This window comes from Pipistrellus hanaki, assembly GCF_964339955.1.
Source record: "Pipistrellus hanaki genome assembly, contig: scaffold_74, whole genome shotgun sequence".
NCBI classification, from domain to species: Eukaryota; Metazoa; Chordata; class Mammalia; order Chiroptera; family Vespertilionidae; genus Pipistrellus; species Pipistrellus hanaki.
Genome location: NW_028182261.1, coordinates 1,663 through 26,020, shown reverse-complemented (window position 1 = coordinate 26,020; position 24,358 = coordinate 1,663). Strand labels below are relative to the sequence as shown.

Sequence of the window (24,358 nt, the reverse complement as noted above, 5' to 3'; positions counted from 1 at the left end):
TCGGCCCCCTGGACATCTGCAAGCACAGAGCTCCCCGGGGACACGCTGGGGAGGGGCCAGCCGGTCCTGCTGATGTTGGTGCCGTCACCATCCGTCCGACTGGCCCCCCTCTCCCAGGCCCGAGCATCGCTCTTCGGGTCCCTGAGATGTGGGACGGTGGGCCCCAGTGCCATCCGCCCGGTTCCCCTCCCAGGGCCTGGCCAGCTCCTGCAGTCCCGCAGGCTCTGCCAACGGCCTGGCAGGACCTGTCACTCCCTCCTGCCTCGGGCCTGGGCTCCGGCTGCCCCTGGGCCTGGCTGGTTCCTCTACCCAATGTCATCCCAGCCCCTCCCTAAATCTGCCCCCACTCCTTCACCACGAAAGCACCCAGCTGCTGGCCGTGTCACCCTGGCTCGCCTGCCCTGCCCGCCTGGTGCACCCCTGGCTCAGGCTGATCCCAGTATCCCTCAAGCTGGACCGCATCTGGCCTGCCGCCTGGCGCTTGGCCACCAGAGGGCGCCCACGCTGATCGCTGGAGCCCAGGTTGTCAGTATTGAAACGGCCTGGGCACCTGGGGACGGCCATGCAGCCCCCGGGCACCTGGTGAGGCAGTGAGGACCCTGGGTGGCAAGGAGAGGAGCCTCAGCGAGCCAGGAGGAGAGCTGAGGGGCACATGCAGGCCTGCAGGTCCTCCCCGGGGCAGGGGGTCAGGAGGCCTAGAGGTGACCCTGGGGAAGCGGGGCAGGAGGCCCCACACACCTGGGCAGTGAGTGGGGCTTGAGCTTTACCAACCATATATTTTTTTAAATATATTTTATTGATTTTTTTACAGAGAGGAAGGGAGAGGGAGAGAGAGTTGGAAACATCGATGAGAGAGAAACATCAACCAGCTGCCTCCTGCACATCCCCCACTGGGGATGTGCCCGCAACCAAGGTACATGCCCTTGACTGGAATCAAACCTGGGACCCTTCAGTCCACAGGCCAACGCTCTATCCACTGAGCCACACCGGTTTCGGCGCCAACCATATATAATGAGAATAAACAGAGTCCCAGGCAGCCAGGTCCATGGGGGTGCCGCTCCAGCTGCCGTTCGAACAGCCGGGGGTGAGCATTCAGTGCTACCAGGCCGTCCTGGTCCTGCTAGGCTTCCCGGTAGTCTGCAGGCCCGGCCGGGGGCACCGCTGCCTCCTGGGTCCTGCCAGCCCTGGGGGCGGGGGGGGGGGGGACGGTTAGCCAGGGGCTCTGCACTCTGCACCCGCGGAGGCAGCGCCCAGCGGCCCGGCGCCCAGAGTCCAGAGGCTCCGGAGACAGGAAGGGCTGGAGCAGGCGAGAGGAGCCAGGGTCCTCCGCCCTGAGGGCTAGCCTGCCCCGCCTAGGCGTCCCTCTGTCTGTCTGTCTGTCTGAACTCGGCTCCCTTCCCTGGGCTCAACCACAAGTAACTGTGAGGAGGACGAGGGGGCTGGCCCCCGGGGAGAAGGGGCAGGGAAAGGCGGCCCCCAACCTACAGAGGGCGTGGCGGGGAGGAAGGAGGGAGAGGGCGTGAGGCCGCTCCACCGGCCCGCAGGCAGCACTTCCCTTCCCCCAGTGTAACCGCCTGCTCTGCCCCAATGCCCGCGGGGGAGGGAGGGGGAGGCCCCCCAGGGAGCACCAGCCTCCTCCTCCCACCCACTCCACTCACAGCCCCGTCCTCCCCAGAGCCCTCACCCGCTCCTCTCCTTCCTCTCGCAGACCGAGTGAAGCTTGTTGATTAGGAAGATTTTGTCTTCCCCCTCCTAGAACACAAAGGCAAGAGAACAAACACGTCCGTCTGTCCAGACCGCCCTGGGGAAGCTCCCAGGTGAGCAAAGTGTGGAGAAGGGGAAAGAGGGACCACGACAAGGACAACAGACCCAGAGCCAAACCCAGAGCCGGGCAGTGGGCGTGTTCACAGGCCTGAGCTTCCCAGCGGCCAAGGGGAAAAGGGAAAGGGCCCCAGGCCAGCCTCGGTGACTGTCACCGGGGTCAGACTGCCTGTGTCATGGGGCTTGTGTTTGCTCCCATCGTTGCTCTAACCCAGTGGCCGGCAAACCTCGAGCCACATGTGGCTCTTTGGCCCCTTGAATGTGGCTCTTCCACAAAATACCACGTGCTGGTGCGCATGTACAGTGCGACTGAAACTGTGTGGCCCCTGGGCAGAAGCCGGTTTTCGGCCTGGGCGAGTCTATTTTGAAGCGGTTCTAAGGCCCGAGCCACGCGCAAGGGGCCAAAGGGCCGCATGTGGCTCGGGAGCTGCAGTTTGCTGACCACTGCTCTAACCAATCACCACAAACCCAGTGGCTTAAACCACACGAAGCATTATCCCTCCGCTCTGGGGAGCAGAGGGCGGGCAGGAGGCCCCAGGGGAGGACCTGGGCACAGGCTGAGCTCAGACCTGCAGCCCCCAGCCGGGGAGGGGGGAGAGGGCGCGGGGCTCAGCCCGGCAGGCGGCCAGCAGGAGGGCCTGGCCTGGCCCAGGGTCGCAGCCCCCAGGGAATTGGGGCAGAGCTGGGCTGCTTCCTGGCTGCTCTGCACCCCCACCCTCCGCTCGCCCACATGGCCCAGGCCCAGAAGCACCCACCACCAGGGGCAGGGGCCCCAGGGAGCGGCCGCCCACACCCGCCACCAGGGGGCGAGGCGGGCACTCACGTTGCTGATCTGCTCCTTGAGGAGGCTGATGACCTCCCGCTGGCCCTTCACCACCTGGATGTTGAGGTAGATGATGGCCCTGGGGGCGGGGCGGGGGCGCCAGGCGTCAGGCCGGCCCCCAGGAGCCCGGAGAGGTGGGAGGAGGGCGGGGCCGGTATGAGGGGCGGGGTCAGATGGGCGGGGCGGGAGGAGAGGCCCGGAGGAGGGCTGGGGCCGAGAGGGACGGGACCAGGAGGCGGCGGTGGGGCGTGGTCGGAGGAGGGGCGGGGCCTGGGGCGGGGCCTGAGGGCGGGGCCGGCACTCACAGCAGCAGCGCCGACAGCAGGTAGACGGGGAAGGTGTTCTCCACCAGGTGGCGGTGCACCCAGGGCAGCCAGGAGACCCGGGGCCCGGCCCGCTCCAGGCGGCGCACCCACACCTTGCCCGCCTCGTACATGCTGTCCAGGCCCCGGAAGGGCCCGCACAGGCTGGAGGGCTTCACCCTGCGGGAGAGGGGAGGGAGAGGGAGGAATGGAGAGAGGGAAGGGGCAGTGAGAGGGAGAAAGGGGGAGGGAGAGGGAGGGAGATGCAGACGGGGGAGAGGAAGAAAGGGGAAGGGGAGGGAAGAGAGGAGGGGGGTCGGGTGGAGGATGGGACAGAGGCCAGAGAACCAGGACACCGGCTTTGTTAGAGGAGACCCTGCCCGGCCGCCTTCCAAGGGGGAGGAGCCTGGCGGGCCCGGCTGCCTCCCGTGCCCCAGCCCGGCCCCCAGCAACACCTCCCGAACCCGGTGGCCCCCAGGGCCGTGCCCACTCACTGCCAGACGGCGTAGCAGAGGAAGACGGCCGCGCCCAGGAAGGAGGGGAAGCAGAGCAGCGAGATGAAGACGGTGCTCATGTGCGAGGCCAGCCAGGGCCTGCGGGGCGCCTGGCAGTTGGCCAGCAGGCTGGTCTGGGGACAAAGGCTGTGCTCGGCCTCTGCCCCCTCAGGCCCCCACTGCCCCCCCCAGGCCTCCACTGCCCCCTCAGGCCCCCACTGCCCCCCCCAGGCCTCCACTGCCCCCCCCAGGCCTCCACTGCCCCCTCAGGCCTCCACTGCCCCCCTCAGGCCCCCACTGCCCCCCTCAGGCCCCCACTGCCCCCCTCAGGCCTCCACTGCCCCCCTCAGGCCTCCACTGCCCCCTCAGGCCTCCACTGCCCTCCCCAGGCCTCCACTGCCCCCTCAGGCCTCCACTGCCCCCTCAGGCCTCCACTGCCCCCCCCAGGCCTCCACTGCCCCCTCAGGCCTCCACGGGCCCCAGGACGGGACCATGGGCAGGCGAGAGGCAGACACTCAGGGCCTGAGCCCAGGGGAGGCCGCGATGGCGGGGACCCTGGTGCAGAGGGGGCCCCGGGGAGGGGAGGGCTGAGGTCACTCACTGCACACGGGCTGCTGCTGCCAGCCACCTCCGCTGACTCAGTCCCGCTGTCCCCGGGCACTGCCCGGGGCGGCCAGGGCTGGTCCTCACCCCACCGAGCAGCCCTCCGGCTTCCCACGGCCGTGGCCCTCTCCCGGCGCCCTGCCCTGAGCCATGGACGGCGGGTGCTCGCAGCCTGCAGAGGCGGCAGTGCCGGAGGGGCGTGGCACAGGCCAGAGGGCGGCCCTGGGCGGCCAGCGCTGCCCCTTGGGTCAGGGGATGTTCCCAGTCAGGCACCATGCCTGCCAGCTGAGCGGCCCCCGGCCGCCCCCGCCCCCGCCCCCGCCTCTACCTTCTTCACGTAGAAGAGCAGCAGCAGCTTGACCATCTGCACGGCGGGCAGCAGGGGCGAGAAGAGGACGCCCAGCCTGGGGGGGGTGCAGACCGGAGCTGGGTCCCGGCCCCGTGCTGCCCCGGCACCAGCGCTGCCCAGCCCCCCGGCCGGACGGGAGCCCCTGCCGCCCCCCCCGCCACGGCCGGCGGCGCCGCTCACCAGGCCAGGGTCTGCCCGTGGATGAGCTCCAGCACGTTGCGGGCGATGTCGAACTCGGGCTTGCCCCGCCCCAGCCGCTCCGAGATGAGCCTGCAGAGCAGCCGGCTCAGCGGGGCCCCGGACACCGCCCCGAGGGCAACCCCACACCCGGCTCCATCCTGCCCGCCCCACCGGTCCCTGCTCCCCCACCCGCCCCTGCCGCCCACCTCGGGCTCCCCCGGGTGCCGAGGGGGAGGACCTGGGAGCCCGCCTGAGCGGCCCTGCCTCAGTCCTTCCTGCCCGCACGCCCGGTGCGGCCCCGCCTCTGCCCCTGTGCGCCCGGAGCCCACGGCCTGGACGGGAACAGGCCGAGAGCGCCCTCCTCGGGCCCTGCCCCTCCCTCTGCGCTGCCCTGCGACAGGCCGTCCAGATCGGGGCGAACCCCTCTCCTTTCCACCCGCTCGGGCTCCCCCGTCCGGCTCTTACAGGAGCGGCTGTGGGCGGGGACGTGGCCCCGGGGGCCGGCGGCCTGAGAGCCTGCGGCCGCAGGGAAGAACCCTCAGCCTTCGGGGTCACCGGCCTCACCTCCAGCCCAGCTCCCCGCACAGCGTGTCCAGCAGCGCGAAGAGGAAGTCCAGCACCGTGAGGCGGTACAGCTCCTGGCCCACGAAGTCCTCCCAGCACTGCAGGGGGGCGGGGTCAGCCCGGCCGCCCAGGCCCCCACCCCCATCCACCCCCCCTCACCCAGCCGCCCGCCCACCCAGGTCCTCCCCCTCACCCACAACCCCCCACCCAGCCGCCCGCCCCACAGACCGGCCCGCCCAGGCCCCCCACCCTCACCCACAACCTCCCCCCACCCAGCCGCCCGCCCCGCAGACCGGCCGCACCTGGCCCTGCAGCGCGGCCACCCTGCGGCCCAGCCAGTGGTAGCACAGGATCCCCAGGGTGACCATCTTGAGGATGAGGTTCCTGCGGAGGGAGGGCGGGGAGGCTGAGGGGGCGCCTGGGGCAGAGGCCGCCCCGGGGCCCCCCAGGCCGGCCGCCTACCTGCAGACGGCCACGTACACCTCCAGCACCGGCGAGTTGTGCCGCTCCAGGGCGGCCAGGCCGCGGAACAGGTAGGGCGCCCCCAGGTTGAGGAGGCAGACCACCAGGGGCAGGGCCAGCAGCGCCGCCTCCCGGTCCGCACGCACCGGGCTCTGCGGGGAGGGGCGGTGGTCACCTGGGGCCCCGGCCATGGGGGGCGGGTCCACCGCGGGCCTGGGGGGCGGGTCTCCAGGAGGGGAGGAGCTGGCCGGGAGCACCGCCCAGGTACGCCCCCCCCAGGCCTCAGTTCAAACCCCACAGGAGGAGACAGGAGAGAAAAGGGAGAGTGTGAGGGGGTGGGGGAGGGGGCCAGGCCGGAGGGAGGGGCTCCGGGCTCCGGCCCAGGGGCAGAGGGCAGGCAGTGCAGTCAGCGGGACCCTTCCCCCGCGGGGATGTCTGGCTCTGAGGGCGCCCCAGCCCCTCACCTCGATCATGTGCTCCGAGAAGGTGTAGACGGCCACGGTGCAGCCCAGCGTGACGCCCAGACACAGCAGCCACACGAGCGCCAGCACGGCCGCCCGGCGCAGCCGCCCGCACAGGCTCGGGCGGCCGCGCTGCAGCTGCCACTCGGCCAGCAGCTCCTGCGGGCAGCGGGCCTCAGTCCCCACAGCCTCCCGGCCGCGCACACGGGGCCTGGCACACGGGGCCCGGCACACGGGGCACAGCACACCGGGCCCGGCACACCAGGCACCGGCAGGCACCGGGCCCGACACACCGGGCACCAGCAGGCACCGGGCACCGGCACACCGGGCACCGGCAGGCACCGGGGGCCGAGCGGACCGAGGGGCGCCACCCCCAATGCCGCCACCTGTGGGCGCCCCCCCCCCCCCCCCGCCCAGCTCCGGCCCGTCTCCCTGCAGACAGCACAGCACGTGGGCCCAAGGCTGCGTGTGTCAGCCTGCTCCCACCCAGGCTCCCCAACCTCTCCCACCCTCCTGAGCGGTCCTGCGGGTGGGTGGGGCCCCCAGGGAGCTCCTGAGGGCAGCGAAGCCCCACCCTGCAGCACAAACCCCGGAAGGCGGAGGGGTCTCCGTGAGGCCCAGCCCAGCCGCCCTCGCCCTCTGGCCGGGACAGGGCTGAGCCCCGTGGCCGGGGAGACAGCCTCCCACCCTGGGCGGTGGGCGAGCGGGCGCCTCCCAGCAGGAGCCGCTGGGCCGGGACCAGAGGACATACGGACCCGGAGAGGCCCCAGAGCCAACCTAGCCCTCGCCCTCTGCAGCCCGGCCGTGGCCCTGCATGGGGGGGGGGGGGGGGGGGGCGGTAGACACAGGGAGGCCCAACAGGACGGGTCAGGACCCATCAGAGCCCAGACGCACCCGCTGTGAGGGGAGTCTGCTGCTGACATGGCTCCCCCACGGCCGAGGGCCAGGGCTAACAGACGGGCTGCCCCAGGGGGACGCGGACAGGAGACTGGACCGGGGGGAGCTGACCACTCTCGGCCTGGGGGCACTGAGACCCCCCCCATCCAGGTCTAGGAGAGCTGAGTGGCTGGGGTTGCAGGGGCTCAGGTGGGGTGGCCCCAGGCGGGGGGAGGGGATGGACACGCACCTTCAGCTGGGTCCGGATGTTGTCATGCTGGAGGCGGGAGGCCCATTTCTGAGTCACCTTGTGGTCCCAGGAGCAGAAAACGGTGATGGCGTGGACCCCCAAGGTGCTGCCCACCCGGTAGCTCTCCCCGAAAGAGTGGGACATGCTGTGAGGACGGGGGAGGGAGAGGAGGGGAGGGTGAGGGGAGGAGAGGAGGACCTGGCGCCTGGTGTGGGCCTGTGGCCGCTCCGGGCCAGCCCTGTGCAAGCACGGAGCCCACCAGGGCCTCCTGGCTAGAAGGGTCAGACAGGGCCGGCCGCTCCGGCTGGGACAGGGCCGCAGGTCAGCTCACCTCCGGGCCTTTGCACTGACCCTCCCAAAACCAAACTCCTTCCTCTCCTTCCCTGAACCTGCCTCTGAGGCCGGGGCCCCTCCCCTGGAAGCCAGCCTGACCCCTCCCCAGTGCTCCATGAGTCCTGGGCACACACCCAGCCTCCCCTGGTCTGTCTCCTCCCCTGACAGCAAGCGCCTCACTTACCTTCCTGCCCCACGCACAGTGAGTGTTTCTGGGAGGGAGGGACGGGTGGGTGGTGGATGGGTGGGTGGGTGGAGGGATGGATGAATGGGTGGGTATAAGGGGGGCTGGAGGGATGGGTAGAAGGGTGGAAGAGTGGAAGGATGGATGATGGATGGATGAATGGAAATATGGATGGATGGATGGATGGATGGATGATGGATGGGTGGGTGGATGGATGGATGAATGGAGGATGGATGGATGGATGGATGGATGGGTGGGTGGATGGATGGATGGATAAATGGATGGGTGAGTGGATGGATGGATGAATGGGTGGGTGGATGGGTGGATAGATGGATGGATGGATGGGTAGAAGGGTGGAAGAATGGATGATAGATGGGTGGATGGATAAATGGATGGGTGGGTGGATGGATGGATGGGGGGGGTGGGTGGATGGATGGACAGATGGATGGATGGATGAATGATGGATGGGTGGGTGGGTGGATGGGTGGATGGATGGATGGGTGGGTGGATGATGGGTGGGTATATGGGTGGCTGGACGGATCAGTGGTGCCGGAGGCCATTACCTGTAGACCAGGATGAGGCAGGTGATGAAGAAGGCGGTGCCTGTGGTGAAGAGGTAGGCCAGGGGCATGTTGTAGGGCAGGCTGGCTGCCTCGGGGGCGCACTGGCCGCCATCCGGCGGGCCGGCGCACGGCTGGTTCAGGGTGCCATTGCTGTAGTAGCCGTAGTACATGACGGTGTCCGTGAAGCGGCCCTGCGGGCGGAGGCCCAGCCGGGTCAGGGACTCTCCTCCCCACGCCGGACCACCCGCGGCCTCGGGGGCAGAGGGGGACTCAGGACGCTCGGAGGTAGACAACAGGCCTCGGCCGTCCCCGGCCCCACAGGCGTCGGGACAGGAGAGCTGCCTAGGCCCCCCGGGAGGCACAGCGGGGGGGGTCTCCCCAGGGGAGACCAGGAGGTGCCCACGGCCCCATGCCCCTAGCCCTCACCCCTCCGGTGAGGAGCTCCAGGCCGGTGAAGGCAGGGCGCGGGCCCCGGGGCGCAGGCGGGAAGGCGGTCTGCACGCCCACCAGGAAGGCCAGCAGGGGGAGCAGCAGCAGCGCGTTGAAGGCCAGCAGGGTCTTGAGGAACAGGAAGTAGGACAGCACGCTGGAGCCGAACTGGCCGCCGATGTGCTTCAGGGCGTAGTGCCAGGGCGCCAGTGCCTGCAGGCCCGCCAGCAGCGCCAGCCCCAGGTCGTGCAGGGCCTGCGGGCACAGCACGGGGTCCTGAGGCGGGTCCCCGGAGGCGGTCCCGGCCCAGCTGCCCCCGCCCCCGGGCCCGGCGGAGGCCTACCAGCCCGCAGGCGTAGCGGAGGCGGCTGCAGCAGGCCAGGGGCCCGGGGCGGCCGCGGCTCCTCCTCGGGGCCCGCGTCTCCTCTCTGCGGCAGAGGCGGGCGTCAGGGCCGGCCCAGGGGCCCACGCCCCCCCGGACGCCCTGGGCCCAGGGGGCACTGACCGCAGGCAGCGCTTCTCGGCCAGGCTGAGGGGCATCCCCCGGAGCATGTGGCCGCGCTGGGCCAGCGGCAGGCCCTGCAGCTCCTTCACCAGCAGCACCCGCTTTTCTGCAGGAAAGAGCCGGCGCCCGTGGGTGCCGAGCACCCCTCCCGCCCGCCCTCCCCCCGCTGTGGCCTTGCCCCTGGACAGGCCGGCCCGCTGCCCACCCCAGACCCCTGCCCACCGACCCAGGCCTGGATGGTCTCTGTCTCGGCCATGTCCCCCACACACACCCTGAGCCTCCCCTAAGTTCCCGCCTCCACCCAGTGCCCGGCTCCTGGACCCCCTCTCCTCCCGGCCCCCACCACCTCGGCCTGGTCCCCAGTGTGCCCCCCCACCCCCCGCCGGCCAGCCGGCCCCGCCCCCGAGCCGGCCGCTCACCCTCCTCGGCGAGGGCCGTGGCGTCCAGCTCCAGGTCGTACAGGCGGAGGCTGGGCCGGGCCGAGCGCCCCAGGCCCCGGAGCGCCGGCCGGCTGTCCCGGCGCCGCAGCCGCACCGTGCGGTTGTAGAACTGCGAGATGATGGCGCCGCGGCTGCGGCCTGCGGGCACCGGCACCGGGCGTCAGCGGCCTGGGGCCTCCCTGCCCGCCCGCCCGGGCCGCCCGCCCCGCCCCGCCCTCGCTGCCCGGTTCCCAGGCGCCTATTTTTATCCCGGTGACGCTGGGAGCTGCCGGCCGGCCGGGCTCTGGGCAGCGGGCGGGAGTGGGAGTGGGGGGCGGCTCTGTGGACACAGGTGCCCTGACAGCCCAGGCCAGGGGCTGCGGCCAGGCCGGGCGCAGGCAGAGGGGTGGCCGCTCACCGATGGTGCGGCTGGGCATGCTGGCCAGGATGCGGAGCGTGGCCGTGCTGTGGGCGGCGGCCTCGGGCGCCTGCAGGGCCTGGTGGTGGCTGGCTGTGGGGCAGAGAGCCGCGTCCAGAGCACGGCCACCTCCCACCAACCCCCAGCCCCCCGCCCCCGGCCCGGCCCGCCGGCTCACCCGCGGTGCCCACGGCTCCGGGCCCCGGCGCCCGGGGCTGCAGCTCCAGCCCGTCCCCCCCGGGCCCCCGGCTCTGCTCCTGGATGAGCTGGTGGAAGGAGAGGTGCAGCTCGCTCTCCTCGCAGGGGCCGGGCTCGCGGCTGCTGGGGAGAGGGGAGGGGGGAGGGGGGCAGGGGGGAGGGGTGGCTGAGCAGGTCTCCCCGGGCGGCCCCCCCCAGCCCACGGCCCAGAGCACTTACCCCTGGTCCTCGGGGGCCTGGGGGACATGGAGGACGAAGGCCATGCCTGCCGCCCACGCCTGCCCCGCTCAGCCTCCGGAGCCGCTCAGAGCCGCCTGCTGCCCATCTGCTGGGGAGGGAGCCGGTCCCACACAGCCCTCCAGGCCTGGCCCCCGCCAGCCGGCCGCCCCCCGGCCCCGGCCACAGCCAAGCACGTGGTCAGGCGAGTGGCCCCAAACAAGCCCAGAGTGGACGGAGGGACCCCCCTCCGCGGCCGGGAAGGAGGGCAGGAGGGAGGTGCTGTGGGCGCGGACCTCGCGGGGTGAGAAGTTCAGGCAGCTCCGAGGCCTTTGCTGTGCCCGCTCGTAACCCGGCTGCTTCCTCTCACAGGAAACCCTCCCTCCCCGCCCGCCTCAGCCCCCACACCACCCTGCCTCAGCCCCCACCCTGCCTCAGCCCGCGCAAAAACAGCCTGAGCCACCTCCTCCCCACCCACCCAGCCAGCAGCCCCCACACACAGCGGGGACCCCCACCCCGCCTGCAGGGCTGCAGGCGCAGCTCAGGAGGCGCAGGCGGCCGGGCAGCAGGCGGGGGCGGGCCGGGCGGTGGACAGGCTGCCTTTGTCCTACCCGCCGGGCGGAGGAACCAGGAGGCCTTGTCTGGGCCCCGTCCCCGTGGGCGGAGGGCGGGCACAGCGCTCGGCAGCTGCCTCTGCAGGGTCTGCCCGCCTCGTCCCCCTGTCCCCGCCCCCGCCCCTCCCCCGGAACACTGCCTGGGACGGGGCGGGTGCCCAGGCAGAGCAGGTCCTGCGGGCACTGTGCCCACACAGGGTCCTCACTCCGGGTGCCAGGCACCCACACAGTCCCGGCCCCTCCCCCTCTCAGCAGAGGGTGGGAGGGGTCCCCAGCCCAGCTCCGCGGGCCTCCCCACCCCCCCTCCCCACAGGACTGCGCGGGCGTGCGGGGGGTGCAGGGGGGGAGGTGGAGAAGCTAAGGCCTGGGCCCAGCAGCCTCCCTGGGGGATGGGGCTCACCGGGCCCCCTGGGCACTGCCCGGGACTGACTGGCTGGCACGCGGCGGGCGGGCGCCCTGGCACCCCACTTCAGGCCGGGCAGGTCCGGGGAGTTTCCGGGTGCACCATTCCTGAGCCCTGAGCCAGGCAGGGAGGGGCGGGTGGGGCCCGTCAGGCAGGGAGTCCACGGAGGGCAGCCCATACCTGACGCCCGATGCCCAGGACCAGCCGCAGCCGGGCCTCTGCCAAGGGACCCGCCTGCCGCCCGGCCATTCTCACCCTCCGGGGCTGCAGTCCGGCCCCCACCCCTCCCACGTCAAACCGGGACATGGGGGAGGGAATCCGCCCGGCGCCCAGGGGCCCAGAGGCTGGCGGGGCGGGGCCCAGCCACCGGGAACGGGGCCTAGGGCTGGAGGAGGCCACCACCCCCAAGCCCGGACCTGGGCTCTTACCTGGAGGCGGCTGGAGGCGCCGAACCGGGGAGCCGCTGGGCACGGAGGGTGGGGCTCAGCCACCTGGGGGCGGGCCTAGTCAGGGGGCGGGAGAGGCCGGGGCGGGCCCAGGGCCAGAGGCCAGAGCTGCACTGCCCACGTGGAGGCAGCCCCTGGCTACGGGCCGGGCTGGGCCTGGGGCGCCCCCACCCCACTGCACACTCCTCCCCGCCCAGCTCGCCCCCACCCCGAGGTCTGGGCCGGGAAAGGCCAGTGTCCGCACCAAACCCCACCTCGGGCTCACGGCTGCGTTCGTTTGGGGACGATAAGGGCCCGCCGCCCGGCAGGCTGGTTATCAGAACGAACAACAGGCCCTGGAGCCGCACCCCCGGCCTCAGAACGAACAACAGGTCCTGGAGCCGTACCCCGGGCCTCAGAACGAACAACAGGCCCTGGAGCCGCACACGCCTCGGCCTTGCCACACGGGGTTGGGCAAGTCCTTCCTTTAAAACTCAGGCCCCGGGACCGTTAGCTCCCTCGGGCCCCTCTGGGCGTGGCCCCGGGGATCGGCCAGACCAGACGGCGGCGCTTCCTGTTGCTGCCGGGGAGGGGGCCCGTCCCCGTGGCTTCCGGCTCCTCCGCGCGAGCCAGGCCCCGGCACAGGCCGCCCAGTTCGCAGATGAGAAAACTGAGGCGGAGGGGCTCAGCGGCCCCCGGGTGTCGCCCCCCAGGCCGGGGTCCTGCCCGCCGGGGGCGCTGCCCAGCAGCCTGGCCTTAGGCCGCCCGGCAGGAGGCCAGAGGAGGGGTGAGCGGGGTCTGGGGGGCGGGAGGGGGGCGGTCCTTAGGTCTGAGAACCCTGAGGGCGGCGGGAGGAAGGGAGCCGAGGAGGACACGGGGCGCCCCCCGGAGGGAGGGACAGGTGGAGAAGGCCAGGCCCGGAGAGGAAACACGGGCTGTCAGCAGCCGTCAGCGGGGCCTCAGGCGGCGGTCTAGGCGGGATCTAGGCACCGGGCAGCCCAGCATGGAGCCCAGTCTCTCCTCCCACTGCTCCCCTCCCCTGCGGGCCGAGCCCCTGCCTTCTGGGACGTGCAGGACCTCAGGCCCACCTAGAAGGCCGCCGCCTCCGGGGAGCCCTCCTGGGCTGGGGCCGGTGGAACCCCTGCCTGTCCGTCTGCACGCTCCCTACTCCCTGTCCCACTGGGTGCCCAGCACCTGCCCCGCCGGGACGGGCACTGGCCGGGGCCAGGGCCGGGGGAGCGGGCTCTGACCTGTCTCTTGCCCCTGGGGCTGGGGCCGGGGGAGCGGGCTGGGGCTGGGGGAGTGGGCTGGGGCAGGGGCCGGGGGAGCGGCTCTGACCTCTCGCCCCTGGGGGCCGGGAAGGCGCAGCCGGGGAGCGGGGCCCGGAGTCGGGGGCTGCGGGCACCACGCGGGAGGGGAGACCCGGCCGCAGGAAGCCGCCCGCCCGGGGGAGCGGAGGAAACGGAGGTAGGGCGGGCGGGCGGGGGGACGGCGGAGAGCGGGGTTCCTGTCATGTGACCGCCCTCTGCGGGCCGTGGGCCAGGGGGAGAGGGTCCGGTCCCGGATCCGGGCTCAGGTGTTGGGGACGTGCGGGGGAAGGGGAGAGCGGGGAGGGAGGGCTAAGGGCTGAGGCCCGGGGGCTGCTGGGCGGGGGTCCGAGTAGGGGCCACAGCGCCGGCCTGGCGGGGTCCCTCTGCCCCATGGGGCACCCACCGATGGGCGGTAGCCACGCCTCCTCCTTGGGGGGCGGGTCCCTGCACGCTCAGAGGGGGACTGCGGGCCGGGTCTGGGGACCAGGATGGCTCCCCAGGGAGTCAGCTGTGCAGGCCAGGGGCCCGGAGCTGGGATGGTGGCCGGGGGCTGGGGGCTGAGATGGGGGTCGGGATGGGGGCCGGGATGGGGCCGGGATAGGGACTGGGGGCCGGGCTGGGGCCAGGCTGGGGACTGGGGGCCGGGGTGGGGCCGGGATGGGGACTGGGGGCCGGGATGGGGCCGGGATGGGGACTGGGGGCCGGGGTGAGGGCCGGGATGGGGGCCGGGGGCCGGGATGAAGGCCGGGGGGGCGGGATGGGGGCTGGGATGGGGGCCGGGTGAGATGGCCTGCAGCCATGGAGGGAGGGGCGGGCCTGGCCCACCCGGCTTCAGGTCCCCATGGGGTCAGCTGTCGGGGACGGAGCGGGTGGTCGGGCTGTTGGGGACGGGGCGGGGGGGGACCAGGCTCTCCCGCGGGGTCGGCCGTGGGGACGGGGACGGGGACGGGGACGGGGAGGGGTGGGACCCGGTGCTCCCCCAGCACGTCCTGCCTTCCCCTGCAGACGGCGAGATGCAGCGGCCGGGGTCCGGGCAGCAGGAGCCGGAGCCGGGGGCGGAGGAGCTGTGGGAGCCGGAGATGGAGTGGCTGTGCTCCTCCTGGGCGCCCCTGCGCTCACTGCCCTACGCCATGGCCGACCGGCGCTTCCTCCGGTGGGTGCCCGGGAGCCCGAGGGTGCGGGTCAGGCACAGCCCGGTGGGTGCCCGGGAGCCCGAGGGTGCGGGTCGGGCACAGCCCGGTGGGTGCCTGGTGGGTGCGGGTCAGACACAGCCCGGTGGGTGCGGGTCGGGCACAGCCCGGGGGGTGCCCGTGGGTGCAGGTCAGACACAGCCCGGTGGGTGCGGGTCGGGCACAGCCCGGGGGGTGCCCGTGGGTGCGGGGTCAGGCACAGCCTGGTGGGTGCGGGTCGGGCACAGCCCGGTGGGTGCGGGGTCGGGCACAGCCCGGTGGGTGCGGGGTCGGGCACAGCCCGGTGGGTGCCCGTGGGTGCGGGTCAGGCACAGCCCGGTGGGTGCGGGTCGGGCACAGCCCGGTGGGTGCGGGTCGGGCACAGCCCGGTGGGTGCCCGTGGGTGCGGGTCGGGCACAGCCCGGTGGGTGCGGGTCGGGCACAGCCCGGTGGGTGCGGGGTCGGGCACAGCCCGGTGGGTGCGGGTCGGGCACAGCCCGGTGGGTGCGGGTCGGGCACAGCCCGGTGGGTGCCCGTGGGTGCGGGGTCGGGCACAGCCCGGTGGGTGCGGGTCGGGCACAGCCCGGTGGGTGTGGGTCGGGCACAGCCCGGGCTGAGGTGGGGTGGAGGGTGGGGTGGGAGTCACCCAGTTCTGCCCCCGGGTGGGCACGGTGGACTCAGGGTGCCCCGTCACCCCCTTCCAGGCAGCTGTGGGAGCCCGAAGGGGCCGAGGCCTCCTGCTGGCAGCGGTGGCGGCGGCGGCGGGCGGCCGCGGGGCGGCGCCTGCGGGGGGCAGCGCGGCGGCTGGCCCAGGGCTTCGGGCTCTGGGAGGGGGCGCTCTACGAGATCGGGGGTGAGAGCTGCCCGCCCCCTCCACCTCCCCACCTGGAGTCTGTGTCCACTGCTCCCCTCGGCCCTCTCCAGCCAGCCCGCTGTCCTCACCCCTCCTCACCCCCCTCACCCTCCTCACCCTCCTCACCCTCCTCACCCTCCTCACCCCTCCTCACCCTTCCCCACCCTCCTCACCCCTCCTCACCCCTCCTCACCCTCCTCACCCCTCCTCACCCCCCTCACCCTCCTCACCCTCCTCACCCTCCTCACCCTCCTCACCCTCCCCACCCCTCCTCACCCCTCCCCACCCCTCCTCACCCTCTTCACCCCCCTCAACCCTCCTCACCCCTCCTCACCCTCCTCACCCCTCCTCACCCTTCCCCACCCCTCCTCACCCCCCTCACCCCTCCTCACCCCTCCTCACCCCTCCCCAACCCTCCTCACCCTCCTCACCCTCCTCACCCCTCCTCACCCTTCCCCACCCCTCCTCACCCTCCTCACCCCCCTCACCCCTCCTCACCCCTCCTCACCCCTCCCCACCCCTCCTCACCCTCCTCACCCCTCCTCACCCTTCCCCACCCCTCCTCACCCTCCTCACCCCCCTCACCCCTCCTCACCCCTCCTCACCCCTCCCCACCCCTCCTCACCCCTCCTCACCCCTCCTCACCCCTCCCCACCCCTCCTCACCCTCCTCACCCCTCCTGAGCTGGGGCCCAACCCTGGTGGGCGGTAGCACCCCCTGGTGGACATCAGAGGGACTGCCGGTTGCAGGGCGCTGGGCCCCACTGAGCCTGGCTCAGTGCCCCTGCCCGCCCGCTGCCCTCCCAGGCCTGTTCGGCACCGGGATCCAGTCCTACTTCACCTTCCTCCGCTTCCTGCTGATGCTCAACCTGCTGACCGCACTCCTGACCGCCGGCTTCGTGCTGCTGCCCCTGGTCTGGCTCCGCCCGCCGGGCCCAGGCCCTGCCCTCAACCTCAGTGAGTGCCGGGTGCACCCTGGGGCCCACACCCCGGGGCCCGCACCCTGGGGACCGCACCCCGGGGCCCGCACCCTGGAGACCGCACCCCGGGGGCCAGGCACTGGGCTGGTCCCGGACTCGGAGTGTTGGGACAGCCCCACCCTCGGGGTCTCTGGGGGTCCTCTCACTGGGGTCCACAAGGACTCCTCCTGACCAGCCTGTTGCACGGCAAGGCCCCCCCATCCCGGGGGCTGAGGGCCAGGAGTGGGCGGGGCACACCCTCCCTTACGCCTTGGGGACCCCTTGCCGTTGGCCCTCTCCCTCCTCAGCAGCCCTCCAGTGCCCTGGTGGCCCCCAGCCCCCGCCTGCCGCTCCCAACTTCCACTCCCGACTCTGGAATGTGCTAACCGGCAGGGTGAGTGCTCCTCTGGTGGGAGGGGACCCTCTGAGGGACCCTCACTCTCCAGGCGCCTTGTGGCTTTTCCTTCTTTGTTTATTTGCTCGTTGATTTCAGAGAGGAAGGCAGAGGGAGAGAGAGAAACGTCAATGATGAGAATCATGGGTCGGCGGCCTCCTGCCCGCCCCACCCTGGGGATCGAGCCCGCAACCCGGGCCTGTGCCCTGACCGGGAACTGAACCGTGACCTCCTGGTTCACAGGCGGAGGCTCAGCCGCTGAGCCACGCCGGCTGTGCGGCATTTTGGCTCTTGGGGGGATGGCCTTACGTAGACAGACTGGCCAGGCCAGGGGTGGGGGCAGAGAGAGCTGAGGCCGCCGGGCACCAGCCAGGCCGGGAAGAGTGCCCACAGCGCTGGGCCCAGCTGCATGGAGTGGGAGGGACACGAGGGGACGCGCGGGCAGGCTTCTGAGATGAGCACCCCCGGCCCTCGTCCCCGGAGCCACACGGCCTTTCTCTGCCTCAGCGCCGAGCGGCCTCGGCCGCTGCCTGAGCCTCGGAGCCTCGGGAAGGGAGGTGTCGGTCCCCACCGCCCTGCCCCGCCCCCCGATCCCCCTCCCTGACGGGGTGACTGTGAGTCAGCGAGCACTCAGCGCCCAGCCACGGGGACTGATGCTCACGGTCCTCCCCACGGTCCTCCCACGTCCCAGGCCTTCAGCAACACCTACCTCTTCTACGGCGCCTACCGGGCGGAGCCGGAGGGCAGCTCCGCCTACAGCATCCGCCTGGCCTACCTGCTGAGCCCGCTGGCCTGCCTGCTGCTCTGCTTCTGCGGGACCCTGCAGCGGTGAGCGCCCTGCTCGCACCCCACAGACAGGCCGGTCCCCGCCCCCACCCTGGGCACAGCCCCCCCCCCCGCCCTGGGCACAGCCCCCCGCCGCCCTGGGCACAACCCCCCCTGCCCTGGGCACAGCCCCCCCCCACCCTGGGCACAGCCCCCCCGCCCTGGGCACAGCTCCCCCCGCCCTGGGCACAGCCCCTCCCCGCCCTGGGCACAGCCCCCCCCCGCCCTGGGCACAACCCCCCCCGCCCTGGGCACAGCCCCCCCCCGCCCTGGGCACAGCCCCCCCGTCCTGGGCACAGCCCCCACCCGCCCTGGGCACAGCCCCCCCCCGCCCTGGGCACAGCCCCCCCCGCCCTGGGCACAGCCCCCCCCCGCCCTGGGCACAGCACCCCCAACCCCCCGCCCTGGGCACAGCCCCCCCCGCCCTGGGCACAGCACCCCCCGCCCTGGGCACAGCACCCCCCCGCCCTGGGCACAGCCCCCGCCCCCGCCCTGGGCACAGCCCCTCCCCACCCCCCGCCCTGGGCACAGCCCCCCCCCGCCCTGGGCACAGGCCCGCCCACCGCCCTGGGCACAGCCCCCCCCGCCCTGGGCACAGCCCCCCGCCGCCCTGAGCACAGCCCCCCCCAGCCCTGGGCACAGCCCGCCCACCGCCCTGGGCACAGCCCCCCCCCCGCCCTGGGCACAGCCCCCCCCACCCCCCGCTCTGGGCACAGGCCCGCCCACCGCCCTGGGCACAGCCCCCCCCGCCCTGGGCACAGCCCCCCGCCGCCCTGAGCACAGCCCCCCCCGCCCTGGGCACAGCCCCCCCCCGCCCTGGGCACAGCCTCCCCCCCCCGCCCTGGGCACAGCCTCCCCCCCCCCGCCCTGGGCACAGCCCCCCCGCCCTGGGCACAGCTCCCCCCGCCCTGGGCACAGCTCCCCCCGCCCTGGGCACAGCCCCCCCCGCCCTGGGCACAGCCCCCCCCAGCCCTGGGCACAGCCCGCCCACCGCCCTGGGCACAGCCCCCCCCCGCCCTGGTCACAGCCCCCCTCCCCCCACCCTGGGCACAGGCCCGCCCACCGCCCTGGGCACAGCCCCCCCCCCCGCCCCCGCCCTGGGCACAGGCCCACCCAAGCTGGCAGCAGGGTCCTGGCTCTCGCCCAGTAAGGCGCATAGGTGCTTCTGGGGACAATCTCCGGTCTGGCTGCAGCCCCCAGGGCCCCGGCCACTGCCTCTGGGCCCCCTCCCCACCCAGGCCGAGGCCAGGCCTGGCCCCGGGGCCGCCGGGGCCTCCCTCCCACCCCCAGACCCAGAGCTGGGCCCAGGCTGGCAGGCGGAGGCGCCCTCCCACAGGCCCGGCCTCCTGCCCTCCAGGATGGTGAGGGGGCTGCCCCAGAAGCTGTTCCTGGGCCAGGAGTACCGGGCGCCGCTCAGCGCCAAGGTCTTCTCCTCCTGGGACTTCTGCATCCGGGGCCTGGAGGCGGCCACCATCAAGCAGCATGAGATCAGCAACGAGCTCAAGGTGCGTGTGTGTGTGTGTGTGTGTGTGTGTGGGCGTGTGTGTGTATGTGGGGGGGGGATGTGTGTGTGTGGGGGGGGGCGTGTGTTTGGGGGGGTGTGGGAGGGCATGTATGTGTTGGGAGGTGTTTGGGGGCATGTGTGTGGGGGGCATGTGTGTGTGAGGATGTAGGGGCATGTGTGGGGGGCATTGTGCACGCACGTGTGAATATGTGTGTGAGAGAGAGCATGTGATATGTATAGGCGTGCATGTATGTGTGTCGAGTGTGTACATGCGTACACATGGTGTCGCACCAGGAGGCAGAGGCTGGGCGGGTGTAGGTGTGCTAGCTCACCGGCTCGCCTGCAGTGCAGGAGGGGAGGTGAAAGCAGCTGCCACTCCTGGGCCTGTCCCTGCCCAGGGTCACCCAGCCTGCCGCGACCCTGGCGCCACCCCTGCTTCGCCCCCAGGTGGAGCTGGAGGAGGGGCACCGCTTCCAGCTGGCACAGCAGCGGACACGGGCCCAGCGCGCCTGCCACCTGCTCTCCCACCTGCGGGTCAACGTCCTCTTCGGGCTGCTGGTGGTCGGAGCCATCAGCGCCATCTTCTGGGCCACCAAGTACTCGCAGGACAACAAGGAGGTGCCGGGCGCTGGCCAGGCTGGGAGGTGGCACAGGAGGAAGCTGAGGCTCAGGGTGGTTAAAGCAGTGTGCCCAGTCAGGGCCCATCAGCCTGGCTCTCCCTGGGGGCAGCCCTCGCCCGGGCCTTCCAGACGCGGGGGCCTGCCTGCCCCAGAGTTACCCTGCAGGGGTGTCGGGGAGGGGAGCTGCCGGGCACCCAGCCCATGGCACCCCCTCCGTTTCCCCGCAGGAGACCCTGTTTGTGCTGCTCCAGTACCTGCCCCCCGGGGTCATCGCCCTGGTCAACTTCCTGGGCCCCCTGCTGTTCGTGTTCCTGGTGCAGCTGGAGAGCTACCCGCCCAGCACCGAGGTCAACCTCATCCTGGTCTGGTGAGCCCCGCCCTGGTGCCAGCGGGACCCAGGGGCAGGCGGGGCGCTGAGGCCCAGGAGCAGCTGCCCCACCTGGTGGTCTCCTGGCACCAGGGCCCCAAGCAGGGCAGGCAGAAAGGTGCTTCCAGAACACTCCGTCCCCGGGGCCCTGCTGGGACACCCCCTCTGCCCAGAGCCGGACAGCGGCCTGGACCGGGCGCCGGCCATGCCGAGGGTTCCGCGGCCGGTTAGCCAGCGGGAGTTGGGAATGAACCAGCGTCACACACGTAGGGAAACCAGGAACATGGGGCGCACACAGTTCTGGGCGCCCGGGGGCCTACAAACCTTCCCTCGGCAACCCCCACATGACCTGGGAAGCCAGAGCCTCCTCATCCCCTCTGGACGAGGAGGACACGCGGTTCACAGGGAACAAGTGCGTGGGCCAAGGGCAAGCTCGCCGTAGCACGCACGTGTGTGGACGCCGCAGGCAGTGAGGGGGCGGGTGTTAGCCGGCCGAGGGCCGCCTCCCCTGCCATCAGTGAGGATGGAAAGGCCCATCTGGGCCGGTGCGTCTCCCAGCCGGGTGTCGGGGAAGGACAGCGGGCCGTGCAGTGTTTCCCAAACTGATGGACAAACAGAACCCTTCTCCTGTGAACCATCCGGAGGCCAGCGTGCCGGGGAACACACTTTGGGGACCGTGGCCGCGGCCCGGGCGGCTGGGAAGGAGGCTGGGCTCGGAGGGTAGCAGCCACACCCACACCGGGCCCCGGCCCGCCCGCCCGCCCGCAGGTGCGTGGTGCTGAAGCTGGCCAGCCTGGGCATGTTCTCCTTCTCGCTGGGCCAGACCGTGCTGTGCCTCGGCCGCAACAGGACCAGCTGTGAGTCCCACGGCTACAACGCCTGTGACTACCAGGTGGCTGTCCCTGTGGGCGTCCCCACCTCTGACCTCCCGCCCCTCGGACCTCCTGGCTCCTCCAGGTCTCCCCTTTGCCAGAGGCTGGGGGTAGAGCTCCCATACCTGGGCCCACCTCCAGGGGGTGCTGTTTGCACCGCACGGCACAGTGCAGGGTGGCAGCCCGGGGGGTGGGTTTCCCTGCGTGCCTTACCCTGGAGGCGGGGGCTCTGACGGCAGTCCCACCAGCCTCCGGGCAAGGCTCCCGTCCACAGGATGCCCCCAGGGGGGTGGGTGAGTGGGGGCTGCCCCGGGGGGTGACCAGAACCCCTCTGCCCAGTGCTGGGAGAACTCGGTGGGCGAGGAGCTGTACAAGCTGATCACCTTCAACTTCCTGCTCACCGTGGCCTTCGCCTTCCTGGTCACCCTACCCAGGCGGTGAGCCGCGTGGGGACCCCATCGGGGGAGGGACCGGGCGTGTCTGGGGTGGCCGGTGGCTGCAGCCGGGCCAGCAGTTCTGCATGTGTGTGTCCGTGTGGCTGCAGTTCTGCGTGTGTGTGTCCCTGTGGCTGCAGTTCTGCATGTGTGTGTCCATGTGGCGGCAGTTCTGCATGTGCGTGTCCGTGTGGCGGCAGTTCTGCGTGTGTGTGTCCGTGTGGCGGCAGTTCTGCATGTGCGTGTCCGTGTGGCGGCAGTTCTGCGTGTGTGTGTCCGTGTGGCTGCAGTTCTGCGTGTGTGTGTGTGTCCGTGTGGCGGCGTGTGGGATGGTCCGTGGCCGCTCGCTCCCGGTGGTGAGCGGACCCCTGTGCCCAGGGTGCTGGTGGAGCGGCTCTCGGGCCGGTTCTGGGCCTGGCTGGGCCGGGAGCAGTTCCTCGTGCCCACGAACGTGCTGAACATGGTGGCGGGGCAGACGGTCGTCTGGATGGGCCTCTTCTACTGCCCGCTGCTGCCCCTGCTCCACAGCGTCTTCCTGGCGCTCACCTTCCACATCAAGAAGGTGCGCCGCGGGGCGGGGCGGGGCGGGGGGACAGGGAGCCCGGGAGGCACCCTCTGCCTCTGCCTCACCCGTCCCCGCCCGCCCCCCGCCACCCCCCCCCCCCCCCCGGCCCGATCCCCCGCCCGCTCCCCCGCCCCGATCCGAGGCTTCCGCCCAGGGGAGCTGACGCCCCCGGCCGCTTGCCCCCCAGTACACGCTCCTGAGGAACTGCAAGGCGTCCCTGCGGAGGTTCCGAGCCTCCAGCTCCACCTTCTTCTTCCAGCTGGTGCTGGTGCTGGGCCTGCTGCTGGCCGCCGTGCCGCTGGCCTACGTGGTCAGCAGGTGCGGGCCGCGGGGCGGGGGAGGCTGGGGGTGGGCGGAGGCTGAGGCGGAGGCTACGGGGCGGGGGAGGCAGGGGGGAGGGGAGGCTGGGGGCGGGCGGAGGTTGCGGGGTGGACGGCAGCTCGGGGTGGGGGGGCCCTGACGCCGGTCTCTCCGCAGCATCCACTCCTCCCGGGGCTGCGGCCTCTTCGCCAACTACTCGGCGCCCTGGCAGGTGGTGCTGGAGCTGGTGGCGCTCCGGCTGCCGCCCCCCGGCCAGCAGGCCCTCGGCTACCTGGGCTCCCAGGCGTTCAGCTTCCCCCTCCTCATCCTGCTCAGGTACCCTGGGGAGCGGGGTCCGAGAGAGGCCCCGGGAGGGGGGTCCTTCCATGGACCCCAGCCAGCCCCACGGGAGCCGGACACGGAGAGCCGGGAGGCCGGGGCGGGGTTCCTCCTGTGCCGAGGTCAGCCTGGCAGCCCTGGGGCCTCACCTGCACCGGCCCCTCCCCGACCCAGAGGCCAGTGCCGGGCGCAGGTGCTGGACACGGGCGAGGCTACGGCCGTTATCCCGGGCGAGGCCTGAGGGCCGGTGGGAGGAGGGGAAGCCGGGTCTGCAGACCCAGGCAGAGCAGACCCGGGAGGGGAGGAGGAGGTATGGGGGTGACTGACCTGGACCCCCTCCATCCAAAGCCTCGTCCTGACCGTGTGCGTCTCCCAGTCCCAGGCCAACGCCAGGGCCATCCAGGGGCTGCGGAAGCAGCTGGTGTGGGTGAGTGAGAGCGGAGACCCTGTGGAGGCCCTAGGGAGACCCTGTGGAGGAGTGCGGTCCGGGCTGGGAGTGGGACCGTGGAGGCGGGGAACGTGGCTTTGGCCTTGGAGACCGGGGTCTGACAGGAGGGCGGCCGAGGGCGGGGCCGGGGCGCTACTGGGGGCGTGGTCTCGGATCGGACCGGGGCATTAGGGGCGGGGCCTCTCTTGGGGAGGCGTGGCTTGTGTTGGGGGGCGGGGCCTCCGGCGGGCCGTGCCGCGGGGAGGCTGGCTGGCGGCTCCGGCCTGGACTGCTGGGGGGGCGGCTCCGGGGGGCTGGGGGGCGGGGTGGGGAGGCCTGGGGGGCTGGGGGGCTGGGGGGGAGTTGGGGGGCGCCTTTGTAACCGCCGGCGCTCCGCAGCAGGTGCAGGAGAAGTGGCACCTGGTGGAGGACCTGTCCCGGCTGCTGCCAGAGCCGGGCCTCGCTGACTCCCCGGGGCCCACATCCCCTCGCTCTCCGTCTTCTCGCCCGCGGTCCTTGTGCCCCGGATTCCCCTGCCCGGGCTCCCCGGGGCCCAGGTCCCCCCAGGCCCTCAGGCCCCCCAGGCCCGCCCCCTCCCCCGCGGATCCCGCCTGTAGGTTCCGCTTCCCCAGCAGCTCGGAGCTGTAGCACCGACCCCCACACCCACACCCACCCCCAAATCCCACCCCCACCCCTAACCCCCCACTCTCACCCCATCCCAAACCCCCCACCCCCACCCCACTCTGTGTGGAGCCTCCCCGCCGCCCAGAGTCCCCCGGACCCCACGCCCTGCTCCCCGGTGACGCCCCAAAGCGGGTTCACACACCCCAGGGGGCAGGAAGAAAAATGGAAGCTTGTGTTTATGGTCTATTTTTTTTATTTCTTTGTATAGCTTGTGTTTTTCTTATTTCTTTAAGTTTTGTATTTTGTTGGCTGTTTTGTAATTAAAACATAATATGTTGGTATAATAACCATGAATACAGTTATAAATACCCACGGGGAGGGCTTGGGAGCTGTCTGCTCGGGAAGCACTGTGGTAAAATGTGAGGCCCCTCGCCCGTGGGGGTCAGCCTGGCAGTCAGAGCACCCCGCAGGGCACCAGCCCCCGAACCCGGCACCGGCTTCCTGAGCCAGACCCCCAGCGAGCGACCCAGCGGTCATTCCCCCTCCCCCCTCCCCAAGGCTCCCAGGGCTTACCGCCTGAGGGCGGCCTCTCCCTCGCGGTCCCCACCGCCTGCCTCCTCGGTGGGCGACCCCTCAGTGACGGGGTCCTCAGGACCCTGCCTGTCCGGGCGCACCTGCTCCCCCCGCGCCCCGTGGAGCTGACCTACGGAGATGGCGGGTGAAGAGGGCCCTCCAGGGCCCGCCCGGCATTGGGATGCGGGTTTGTGACTCCTGAGTCTCTGGAAGCTTCTTTTTCAAAGCCGGGGGCTGTCACAGCTCTAAGTCCACGACTCAGCCGCCAGAACGCCCGAGAGGCCAGCCTGTGCGGTGACCTGGGCCCAGGCGCAGCCGGCAGCCCGATGACC

General features: G+C 72.2%; 2 protein-coding genes across 13 annotated transcripts; one reads left to right on the top strand and one right to left on the bottom strand.

Annotated features, from left to right (window-relative positions):
- Positions 1 to 784: 784 nt before the first annotated feature.
- Positions 785 to 12,066, bottom strand: TMC6 (transmembrane channel like 6). Of its 2 annotated transcripts, XM_084907403.1 has the most exons (22): positions 11,896 to 12,066; positions 11,465 to 11,581; positions 10,454 to 10,559; positions 10,215 to 10,357; positions 10,037 to 10,129; positions 9,619 to 9,777; positions 9,200 to 9,305; positions 9,038 to 9,122; positions 8,692 to 8,949; positions 8,266 to 8,456; positions 7,186 to 7,330; positions 6,063 to 6,218; positions 5,599 to 5,750; positions 5,439 to 5,520; positions 5,137 to 5,234; positions 4,573 to 4,662; positions 4,372 to 4,447; positions 3,441 to 3,574; positions 2,950 to 3,126; positions 2,645 to 2,723; positions 1,685 to 1,752; positions 785 to 1,184 (listed from the first exon to the last, which is right to left on the bottom strand). In XM_084907403.1, the coding sequence occupies exons 3-22, from the start codon at positions 10,495 to 10,497 to the stop codon at positions 1,121 to 1,123; spliced, it is 2,400 nt and encodes a 799-aa protein (XP_084763529.1). In that variant the 5' UTR covers positions 10,498 to 10,559; positions 11,465 to 11,581; positions 11,896 to 12,066; the 3' UTR covers positions 785 to 1,120. The 2 variants fall into 2 exon arrangements, with proteins under 2 accessions (XP_084763529.1, XP_084763530.1); XM_084907404.1 differs by lacking the exon at positions 785 to 1,184 and having other exon boundaries at positions 1,709 to 1,752; positions 2,645 to 2,698; positions 11,896 to 12,064.
- Positions 12,067 to 12,168: 102 nt separating this feature from the next.
- Positions 12,169 to 23,822, top strand: TMC8 (transmembrane channel like 8). Of its 11 annotated transcripts, XM_084907408.1 has the most exons (17): positions 12,170 to 12,284; positions 12,324 to 12,679; positions 14,208 to 14,355; positions 15,076 to 15,224; positions 16,031 to 16,180; positions 16,491 to 16,576; positions 17,268 to 17,404; positions 18,759 to 18,906; positions 19,353 to 19,523; positions 19,753 to 19,892; positions 20,661 to 20,784; positions 21,104 to 21,201; positions 21,577 to 21,760; positions 21,951 to 22,081; positions 22,241 to 22,399; positions 22,751 to 22,829; positions 23,229 to 23,819. In XM_084907408.1, the coding sequence occupies exons 3-17, from the start codon at positions 14,216 to 14,218 to the stop codon at positions 23,475 to 23,477; spliced, it is 2,145 nt and encodes a 714-aa protein (XP_084763534.1). In that variant the 5' UTR covers positions 12,170 to 12,284; positions 12,324 to 12,679; positions 14,208 to 14,215; the 3' UTR covers positions 23,478 to 23,819. The 11 variants fall into 11 exon arrangements, with proteins under 11 accessions (XP_084763538.1, XP_084763536.1, XP_084763537.1 ...); XM_084907412.1 differs by having other exon boundaries at positions 12,169 to 12,679; positions 22,023 to 22,081; positions 23,229 to 23,821; XM_084907410.1 differs by having other exon boundaries at positions 12,169 to 12,679; positions 16,494 to 16,576; positions 23,229 to 23,820.
- Positions 23,823 to 24,358: the final 536 nt, after the last annotated feature.

What these genes read in the sequence shown, in the direction of transcription:
- TMC6 (XM_084907403.1), bottom strand. Translation starts at nt 10,497, where the DNA reads ATGGCCTTCGTCCTCCATGTCCCCCAGGCCCCCGAGGACCAGGG. An exon ending in CATGCCCAGCCGCACCATCG is followed by an intron (nt 9,778 to 10,036) that starts GTGAGCGGCCAC and finishes CGGTGCCCGCAG; the next exon opens with GCCGCAGCCGCGGCGCCATC. An exon ending in TCCGCTACGCCTGCGGGCTG is followed by an intron (nt 8,950 to 9,037) that starts GTAGGCCTCCGC and finishes CTGTGCCCGCAG; the next exon opens with GCCCTGCACGACCTGGGGCT.
- TMC8 (XM_084907409.1), top strand. Translation starts at nt 14,216, where the DNA reads ATGCAGCGGCCGGGGTCCGGGCAGCAGGAGCCGGAGCCGGGGGCGGAG. An exon ending in CTGGTCACCCTACCCAGGCG is followed by an intron (nt 21,202 to 21,576) that starts GTGAGCCGCGTG and finishes CCCTGTGCCCAG; the next exon opens with GGTGCTGGTGGAGCGGCTCT. An exon ending in TCACCTTCCACATCAAGAAG is followed by an intron (nt 21,761 to 21,950) that starts GTGCGCCGCGGG and finishes CTTGCCCCCCAG; the next exon opens with TACACGCTCCTGAGGAACTG.